At 38.3% G+C, this 11,040-nt stretch overlaps 1 protein-coding gene across 1 annotated transcript; it reads right to left on the bottom strand.

Moving 5' to 3' along the window:
• Positions 1-1,915: 1,915 nt before the first annotated feature.
• On the bottom strand, positions 1,916-9,256 carry LOC117522391 (C-C chemokine receptor type 5-like). Its single transcript, XM_034183783.1, has 2 exons — positions 9,070-9,256; positions 1,916-4,006 (listed from the first exon to the last, which is right to left on the bottom strand). Exon 2 carries the CDS (start codon positions 3,990-3,992, stop codon positions 2,904-2,906), a length of 1,089 nt encoding a protein of 362 aa, XP_034039674.1. The 5' UTR covers positions 3,993-4,006; positions 9,070-9,256; the 3' UTR covers positions 1,916-2,903.
• Between the last annotated feature and the right edge of the window lie 1,784 nt (positions 9,257-11,040).

The following is an 11,040-nucleotide window of genomic DNA, read 5'->3' as shown; positions in this document are numbered from 1 at the left end:
ATTCATCATAGTACAGAAACAGCATTAGTGAAGGTTACAAATGATCTTCTTATGGCCTCAGACAGTGGACTCATCTCTGTACTTGTTCTGTTAGATCTCAGTGCTGCTTTTGATATTGTTGACCATAAAATTTTATTACAGAGATTAGAGTATGCTATAGGTATTAAAGGCACTGCGCTGCAGTGGTTTGAATCATATTTATCTAATAGATTACAATTTGTTCATGTAAATGGGGAATCTTCTTCACAGACTAAGGTTAATTATGGAGTTCCACAAGGTTCTGTGCTAGGACCAATTTTATTCACTTTATACATGCTTCCCTTAGGCAGTATTATTAGACAGCATTGCTTAAATTTTCATTGTTACGCAGATGATACCCAGCTTTATCTATCCATGAAGCCAGAGGACACACACCATTTAGCTAAACTGCAGGATTGTCTTACAGACATAAAGACATGGATGACCTCTAATTTCCTGCTTTTAAACTCAGATAAAACTGAAGTTATTGTACTTGGCCCCACAAATCTTAGAAACATGGTGTCTAGCCAGATCCTTACTCTGGATGGCATTACCCTGACCTCTAGTAATACTGTGAGAAATCTTGGAGTCATTTTTGATCAGGATATGTCATTCAATGCGCATATTAAACAAATATGTAGGACTGCTTTTTTGCATTTGCGCAATATCTCTAAAATTAGAAAGGTCTTGTCTCAGAGTGATGCTGAAAAACTAATTCATGCATTTATTTCCTCTAGGCTGGACTATTGTAATTCATTATTATCAGGTTGTCCTAAAAGTTCCCTGAAAAGCCTTCAGTTAATTCAAAATGCTGCAGCTAGAGTACTGACAGGGACTAGAAGGAGAGAGCATATTTCAGCCATATTGGCTTCTCTTCATTGGCTTCCTGTTAATTCTAGAATAGAATTTAAAATTCTTCTTCTTACTTATAAGGTTTTGAATAATCAGGTCCCATCTTATCTTAGGGACCTCATAGTACCAAATCACCCCAATAGAGCGCTTCGCTCTCAGACTGCAGGCTTACTTGTAGTTCCTAGGGTTTGTAAGAGTAGAATGGGAGGCAGAGCCTTCAGCTTTCAGGCTCCTCTCCTCTGGAACCAGCTCCCAATTCGGATCAGGGAGACAGACACCCTCTCTACTTTTAAGATTAGGCTTAAAACTTTCCTTTTTGCTAAAGCTTATAGTTAGGGCTGGATCAACCATCCCTTAGTTATGCTGCTATAGACTTAGACTGCTGGGGGGTTCCCATGATGCACTGAGTGTTTCTTTCTCTTTTTGCTCTGTATGCACCACTCTGCATTTAATCATTAGTGATTGATCTCTGCTCCCCTCCACAGCATGTCTTTTTCCTGGTTCTCTCCCTCAGCCCCAACCAGTCCCAGCAGAAGACTGCCCCTCCCTGAGCCTGGTTCTGCTGGAGGTTTCTTCCTGTTAAAAGGGAGTTTTTCCTTCCCACTGTCGCCAAGTGCTTGCTCCCAGGGGCCGTTTTGACCGTTGGGGTTTTTCCGTAATTATTCTATGGCTTTGCCTTACAATATAAAGCGCCTTGGGGCAACTGTTTGTTGTGATTTGGCGCTATATAAATAAAATTGATTTGATTTGATTTGATTTAATACCTGTAAGTAATCAGTTTTATTACCAGTGTTCTTAAGAAAAGTCAGGGGATGGATACATGAACATTTTCAAGTCACTGAATATGTCTTGGACTTTATTTACATCAGTTATGAAGAAATACAAACAGCATAGTACTCGATGGCAAATCTGTGTGGCGTAGACAGTTCTCAAAAACTGAGTGACTGTGCAAGAATTAGAAGAGTAAGGAAAGCCACCAAGACACCCAGACAACCCAGAAGAAGTTACAGGCTTCTATGGCTGTGATTGGAGAAATTGTGTATAGTCCATGTTTTGCATTTTGTATCCCCAGTTATACAGCTTCATGATGAAGTGGCACAGGAAGGTTTTCTTAAAAAGAAGACCCGAAAGTTCAGTTACAATTTGTCAGAAGGTACATCTGAGATGCAAGCCTGGATTGGATGTTATGGTGAAAGAAAAACCTCCTCTATACCACTCAAAACTACTTCTGACTATTCTGACCAAAATTGCACCACAGATAGATATTGGGCCGTGGAAGAGTCCACTGAATTTTGGAGGTGATCCAGATCCGGATTCTCGATCAGGATTTCAATTTATAGGCTTTAAGGATTACATCAAAACTAATGTACAGATTTAGACGAACTTTTCACCACAGATAGATATTAGGCCATGGAAAACTCCATTCAGTTTTAGAGGTGATCGTGATCAAGGTCCCAATTCTGGATCCTTTCTTAAATTTTCACCATTTCAAGGATCATCTCAAATCTGCTTGATGGATGTTGACAAAATCTAAATCATATGTGGCTGTTGTAACAAAGGAAGACCTTGTTAGTGTTGGATGCTGGGAGTAATCTAGATCAATATGGAGGTTTTGCTGCAGAAACATACGACATCACGATGTAAAACCAAGATCAGGAAGACACTATTTTGTTTCAGCTTATGAATTAAATATCAGATTGCAACACCTTGATCAGTTGGATCATTCCAGATCAGGATGCAATTATTGCATTGTGTTGTGGAATCCGGATCCAGGTAAAGTCCAAGTCATGATGTGAATCACATATCTTTTATTTTGAGTCCTCGTCAACCCTTGGAGGATGTCAGAAATATCAGATTGCTGTTGTATTTAATTTAATTTATTTAGAGATTTAATTTGAGTTTGAGTTTAAGAAAGATCATTTTAGATAATTTTTTTATATTGAGAAGCCTGATCTACTTTTTGCATTTGAAATGGCATAAATAAACTAAAATTTGTGAAATACCAAGGGGCCTATTACTTGTCCTTGCAGTATTCAGTAGTCATATGTGGAGTGGGGCGTCCTCTGAGATGTGGACCTGTTGCTCTGGCTGCTGTAGCTGATGTGTTTCTTCAGACAGGGGATTCTCTTTCCCAGCAGCATAAGGAAGTGCCTCTGGAACTTCTTCCCCAAAAAGGTGTAAAATACGGGACTGATGCAACAGTACAAGTAGGCAATGTTGCGTGTGACATACATCGCGTAGTCCAGCCTGTCTGAGACGGCGCAGTCGGGTGACGGTCCACCAACAGTGATTTGAACAGCACGGAGGAGGATGACAATGTTGTAGGGTGTCCAGCAGATGAAGAAGGTCAAGATGATGACAAATATGAGCTTGATAGCACGACACTTATCCGCCATCCGTGTGGACAGGATGCGGATGGTGATACTGATGTAGCAATAAATCACCATGAGCAGAGGGATGAGAAAGAAGAGAAAGAACTGCTGGTAGTAAGTCACCAAACGCCAGCGATCCATGATGCTCTTATGGAAGCCAGACTCATCACACATCAGTCCGTTCAAAGGACTCTTCCACACGTTTTGGAGAACCAGCTCTTTGACGCTTGCAAATATACTAATGCACCAAACTGCTACTGATGCACTGATGGCATAGGCTTTCTTCCTGCTCTTGGCAGCGGCAACTGCATGCACCACGGCAAGATACCGGTCAAAGGTCATAAGCGTGAGGAAGAGGATGGAACTGTAGAAGCCAATCAAATAAGCACTGCTGACCAGCTTGCACATGGTCACGCCGAAGATCCACTCAGACATGTGGTACGTGGCCCAGAAGGGCAGACTAGAGGCAAACAGGAAGTTTGACAGAACCAGATTGAGGAGAAAAATGTTCGTCACCGTGTTGAGCTTCTCATACTTGAAAATTATGATGAGAACGAGCCCGTTGCCCAGGTAACTGAGGAGAAAGTTTATCCAGTAGAACAGTGGGATGACTGTTGCACCAAAGTTATTGGCATCAGTTTTAGCACAGAGTTTGACTGCTTCACTGACCACATAGGATGAGTCAGTGGTATCGTAGGTGTCATTGAACAGGCCGAGGAAGTCCAGGTAGTTGCTATCACCCTCATCCATGGCAACGCTTCTTCCTGTGGGAGAACACAGTAACAATTACACAAATATAGAAACAATCACACAAACGCTCACATGCAGATTTCTGTGTCTTAAACCAGTCTCCCATCACTGATATCTGGCCCCTGATTGTGTATATTTTTGGCGCAAGAAAAAAGTGTAATCTATGCTGAAAGGAGCATTGGTGAACCTTGTGAGCAACTCAGAAAGCATTAAACTTTTTTTTTTAAATCACATCCCAGTGACAATTTTGTGCAATTTATGTGTAATATGTGTCTTTTTGTTTAATTTTACAGATGACTTTGGAGTTTTTTCATTTCATAAGTGTATCTTCAAATAAATCATTTCTACTTGAATATGGATTTAGCTGCTCAGTTATTTTGATGCCAGGCTACGGTTTGAGGTCAAATTAAAATACAATGCAGACTGTTTTCTGTTCTGGAGTGAGTGATGAGTGATTTCTTTGGAATGGGGTGAAAACTGACCACAGTGGGTAGTGATCACGTGTGCTTGGTCTGCAGTGGCTGTGCGTGGGGCAGCTGTGAGAGAGCATGACTCCGTGAGGCACATGGCTCCGTGAGGTGCACAGCTCCACTCATCATTCTGGCAAAAGCATAGCTATCATACATGTGTATGATATCTATGTGGCAAAAGTAGATGACGGTGGACACATGGTACAACATGCAGTAACAGGGACTTCCTGTTCTGTGAGCAGAAGCAAGAAGGTCATGGGATCGCTTCCCACCTGGTCCTTTCTGGAGTTTGCATACCTCACACTTCCAGAACATGCAGGATAGGTGAACTGGTGACTCTAAATTGAGTGTATTTGAGCGTGTATGTGTGAATGTGTTTGACCGTCTATGTGTGGCCCTGTGCCCAGGGTGTACCCCGCCTCCCGCCCTTTGACTGCTGGAATAGGATCCAGCTCCCTGTGACCCTTGATTGGAGTAAGCGGGTATAGAAAACTGATGGATGGATGATGTAAATGAAGTCCAAGACATATTCAGTGACTTCGAAATGTTCATGTGACCAGTCCAAAGAAAACTGGCTATAAAAGTGATCATTTACTTGTGTTACAATAAAGTGTACAGTTACTTTTGCATGCCATCATTTTGGATCATTTCTGGCTTTATTTTGTTTGTCATGTTGTAGAAAATAGTTTTCACTGTGAGTTTAAAGGGCATCATTTTAAACATGTTTATATGAAGAAGCCTGATTTTTTTGTTCTTTAAGTTTGATGTCACTCGAACATTCAGATGTGTCAAAGCTCCAGGGTTCACAAACTTTTTCTTGCCACGTTATTACAGAAACATTCACATATTTAAAGTTGACACAAAGACTGTATTTTTCATACACTGTGTGTATGTGTTGCTGATGCATTCATGAGTTCTTTTTTTTTTCACAGAATACAGAACAGAAACTGCTGATGGCTGCAGCTGAAATATCCTGAGTGTGTCAGTATGTTTGCAATACATGTTCAATACATGTTGCAAAAAATGATTCCTAATCTGCAACACTCTGATGGTGCATTTTGGAACATTTCACAGCAGCATAAAATCCTGCTCTCCAGAGAACAATGGGGCATTTATTCCATTTAAATGTGGAAATGGATGTGTGCCCCACAATCCCTTGCAACTGGCGTGGTTCCAGGAAACAGTAAAAACAGATGTTTATAGTAGTACATTTTAACTCGACTGAAAAATCATTTTATTTGTAATTTACATGAAACAAAATAAATATGAAACCTTTGATATTTATATTCTCCATACTGTCTTTATGGCAGTGGTAGATTCAAGCACATCGCCCGGGCCAATCAAACTCCAGGTTGCTAGTCCAACCGCCCACATCCGACATTTATGTATTTGTCTATTTATGTATCCTTCAGAGTACCAAACATGAAAGATTAAATAAAAGGATAAATGTATGAAAACAAGTATAAAACTACAAATCTATGCCAAAATGTAAAAATAAATGATTAAGTCTAAATACATGCATTAAAGTATAAATAAATGACTAAAAGTCTAAATACATGCATAAAAATATAAAAAAAAAATTTGTAAATGCATAAATAAATGACTAAATCTATTTAAATAAAGGTCTAAATGTATAACAACATGTAATAAAAATAAGTAAATTATAAATAAATAAATATGTAAGTCTATAAATAAATTATAACTACATTTATTTTTAACTTTTATTTATATGTGAGTCTTAATTCATGTTTGGTCCTCCATAGATGAGAGTGAATTTAAGGATTCAACAATGATTTAATGTCAGATGAAATGTAGCACTTTTCTGAGGTTTTAATTCAGTCAATCAGTTTTTTAAAAAATACAGGTCAATTAATGTAATAAATACAATAAGTGATTTTTTTTTTTTTTATGATTAAGTTCCATGCTAGAAAAGAGCTGAGACAGAAACATAAAATGCAAGTATGTCTGTGCAGGACTATTTTTAATGTTACAAAATACCAATTAGTGACTTATGAAGAAAAAAAATCAGCTTTTGTGAATGATACATTTCTTAATAATACAACACCAAATCAGGAAAAGCCGGGATGGTATGAGAAACTGATTAAAAAAAAAATCCCACAATGATCCTTACATTTACTTTGACTTTATTTCAAAGCAGACTGTATGACAGCCAAGATATCAAAGGAGCAGCTTCAGGACAACTCTAAATGTCCTTGAGTGGCCCAGTCAGAGCCCAGACCTGAATCTGATTGAATATGTCTGGAGAGATCTAAAAATGGCTGTGCAAAACTGCTCAAAGATAGGTGTGCCAAGCTTGTGGCATTATATTCAAGAAGACTTGAGGCTGTAATTGCTGCCAAAGATGCATCAACAAAGTACTGAGCAAAAAGTGTGAATATGTATGTACATGTTATTTCTTAGTTTTTATTTTTAATAAATTTAGAAAAAAAAACTTTTTCATGTTCTCATTATGGGGTGCTGTGAGTAAATTTTGATGGGGAAAATGAATTTACTCCATTTTGGAATAAGTCTGTAACAAAATATTGTCTTAAAAAGAAGACCTGAAACTTCAGCTACATTTTGCCAGAAGGTACATCTGAGGTGCAAGCCTAGAACTGACATATTGGTGAAAGAAAATCCTCCTGTAGCACTTCATCATGAAGATGTATAACTGTGGATAAAAATGCAAAACATGCACTATGCACAACTTCTCCAGTCACAGCCAGAGAAACCTTCTTCTGGGTTGTCTGGGTGTCTTGGTGGTTTTCTACAATCCTCTCCTTCTTGCACTCAGTTTTTGAGTACTGTCTACTCCACATAGATTTACCATAGAGTGTCATACAGTTTGTATTTCTTCATAATTGATGTAAATAAAGTCCAAGGCATATTCAATGATTTGGAAATGTTCATGTATCCATCCCCTGACTTGTCTGAAGAAAACTGGCAATAACACTGATTATTTTCACGTAATATACAAAAGGGGGCCATTACTTATGCAACCCATCATCTGGATTTCATATTTTTAATTAATTTATATCAAGTTGTAGAGATTTGCTTTGAGTTTGATTTATAAGGAAAATAATTTTAGAATTTTTTTTTATATTGAGAAGCCTGATTTTCCTTTTGTATTTGAAATGGCATGAATAAATTAAAATATGTGAAATACCAAGGGGCAAAATACATTTGTAGGGCACTGTATACTGACATTAGATGCGTTTTTAAAGTACATTCAAATCAGAAATGGTTAAAAAAAAAAAAGAGGTCATTTGATGACACAATAACAACCACAACTGACCCTTTTTCTGCAAAATATGTTTTGAAAGGGTTCAAGTTTCTTATTTTTATATGAAAGAGGGATTATGTCTGGATACACCATGAACTTTTTAAGCACAAAGGTGTAACATCAAGGTAGACATTTTTAAATCTCTAAAGAAATACAGCCCAATGTATGTTACTGACCACAGAATGTTACCATAGCCTCCAGAGGGCAGGGTGCTCCTTAAAGCAACTTATGTTTTAGATTTTTTTCATATTTTTGCTCATATTTTCATTTTTAACCATTTTTGATGTATAATATGTATTAGTTTGATCAATCAATCAATCAATTTTTTTATATAGCGCCAAATCACAACAAACAGTTGCCCCAAGGCGCTTTATATTGTAAGGCAAGGCCATACAATAATTATGTAAAACCCCAACGGTCAAAACGACCCCCTGTGAGCAAGCACTTGGCTACAGTGGGAAGGAAAAACTCCCTTTTAACAGGAAGAAACCTCCAGCAGAACCAGGCTCAGGGAGGGGCAGTCTTCTGCTGGGACTGGTTGGGGCTGAGGGAGAGAACCAGGAAAAAGACATGCTGTGGAGGGGAGCAGAGATCGATCACTAATGATTAAATGCAGAGTGGTGCATACAGAGCAAAAAGAGAAAGAAACAGTGCATCATGGGAACCCCCCAGCAGTCTACGTCTATAGCAGCATAACTAAGGGATGGTTCAGGGTCACCTGATCCAGCCCTAACTATAAGCTTTAGCAAAAAGGAAAGTTTTAAGCCTAATCTTAAAAGTAGAGAGGGTGTCTGTCTCCCTGATCCGAATTGGGAGCTGGTTCCAGAGGAGAGGAGCCTGAAAGCTGAAGGCTCTGATAAAGTCTGATTTAGTTTGATAAAGTCTTTCCTAGTGTGACAACTTCAGTCTCATGGGGATTTTGCAATTATGTGAAAGTAGATCCCTTATTGCTGAATACATCTTTAGCGCCTCGTCTATTTTTATTAATTATTTATTTATTTGAATGTGTTGTAATACACTGGGTGTCTTGGGTTCATACTGACTGCAGTGAAACAGAAGTCAGAGTAAATGTTAAACTTGTTTTTTTTAGTTCCATTCTGTAGCGTATCAACTTTATCTGATTTGAGGTTGTAACACTAAGCGGTTCATGTATTTCAAATAGGACTCATACTGCTGATACTGTCAACAGACACTTGGAAAAAAAAAACCTAATAACCTTTTTAATCTAATAATTATTGTTGTTAATCAGTTAAGACAGTGAGATCAGGAATAAAATGAATCAATAAGTAAACATATAGTGAAGTAACAGTGGGAGTGAACTCACCGTTGGAGCCGTGGGCAGAGCGTTCAGCTGTCTGTCTGCACAGATCTCAAGGTTTTAGTGTCACAGAAGGGCAGGACTGATATATGAAGAAGAAAAAAAAAGTCTCCTAAAACATGCACACATCATACCGTGCACGTTCACATGCACACTAAACCGGCATGTTGCGTTGGATCACTATCAAACTATAAATTTGGTTACTACTAAAAAATTTCAGCTGATCTCAGCTGAAAGTGAGTTTGGAAGAAATGACTTCTGTGTTTATGTGTCCTCATCATTCAAAAACATACTCAGGCATTTTTATTTTGGTGCCACATTAATGTCATCAGAAACTCTAACAGGTCCTTTAAGCCTTGGCAGAAGCCTGAACTCTACATTACCATGGAAACGTTCTAACCCCAAGAATATTGATAATAATGTTGTGTTTGTTTTTTAACACATTGTCAAGAGGAAATCACACTTGAACTGTCTAAACATTTCGATTCAACAATTAAATTAATAATTTTTTAAAAAATCCTAAATTGTTAAAAATTCATATTTGTTTGCTCAACTGATTTTGAGGGTCCAATCATACACCAGGTGCAAATTAACTCACAGTACAGTGCAATAAGAAGTAAGTCCTGTGGAGGTCCTGAGGCTAATTGGTGCTCATCTCCACATTCTATAGCGAGCGAGTCTGACACAGGGTACTTCATCCTATCCTGTCTACGGCTGATGCAGAGACCCTGATTCATGCATTTGTTTCTTCTAGATTGGATTACTGTAATGTTCTATTTTCTGTTTTACCACAGTCCAGCATTAGGGGTCTCGAATTGGTTCAAAAAAGCTGCTGCTAGAGTTTTGAGAGGAAGTAGAAAGTTTCAACACATTACACCCATTTTGGTGTCTTGTCACTGGCTTCCTGTCCATGTGAGATCAGATTTTAAGGTTCTGCTATCAACCTATAAAATTATTCACGGACTAGCACCTCCAAACTTAGCTGACCTAATTAAACCCTATGTACTGGTCTAGGCTCTGTGCTCTCAGGGCACAGAACTACTTTGTGTCCCTAGGGTTAATAAAAAGTCTGCATGTCACAGAGCTTTCTCTTATCGTGCACCTGCTTTGTGGAATGATCTCCCTGTGTCAATAAAACAGTCAGATTCTGCAGAGACTTTCAAGTCCAGACTTAAGATGCACTTATTTTCCCTTTTGTGTGGCTCGCATACTGGCATAGTATGTTACTACTATGCTTTCTACCCTTTTAAATTTTATTTCAAAGGGTATGCACAGCAGGTCACTGCCTCAACTTTATCTAAAGTCTGGGGCTATTTTTTTTTTTTATGAATGAATGGATTTATTCGGCACACACACAAATCCGAAAGATCAGAAACATACAAATAACATGAATGTTATATAAAAGCCTGTGAATCCGAAAGGGTGTGGGCAGAAGCAAAGCTTATCAACGCCCACCCCTGCTAGTACAAGTCCAACAATTATAACAGTCATAATCACATAAACACAAATTCACAACACACTACATATCAACACACAGACATACACTTCAATATTTAATTACACTTCAATTCATGTATATTATGTATATATATATATATATATATATATATATATATATATAAAGCGCCAAATCACAACACACTTGGCCCAGGTCACTCCACTCAAATAAGGACCAACCTTGCCGACCCCCAGAGCAAGCACTAGGCAACTGTGGTGTGGGAAAAACTCCCTCTTAGGAAGAAACCTCAAGCAGACCAGGCTCTAGGGGGTGACCCTCTGCTTGGGCCGTGCCATATTATATATATATATATATATATATATATATACAACCCCTGGCAATAATTATGGAATCACCGGCCTCGGAGGATGTTCATTCAGTTGTTTAGTTTTGCAGAAAAAAAAGCAGATCACAGACATGACACAAAACTAAAGTCATTTCAAATGGCAACTTTCTGGCTTTAAGAAACACTATAAGAA

The sequence above is a fragment of the Thalassophryne amazonica genome, chromosome 12, assembly GCF_902500255.1.
Source record: "Thalassophryne amazonica chromosome 12, fThaAma1.1, whole genome shotgun sequence".
NCBI classification, from domain to species: Eukaryota; Metazoa; Chordata; class Actinopteri; order Batrachoidiformes; family Batrachoididae; genus Thalassophryne; species Thalassophryne amazonica.
Note: the sequence above shows the minus strand (reverse complement) of the source record. Positions and strands in the feature narration are given on the sequence as shown.

What these genes read in the sequence shown, in the direction of transcription:
- LOC117522391 (XM_034183783.1), bottom strand. Translation starts at nt 3,992, where the DNA reads ATGGATGAGGGTGATAGCAACTACCTGGACTTCCTCGGCCTGTTCAAT.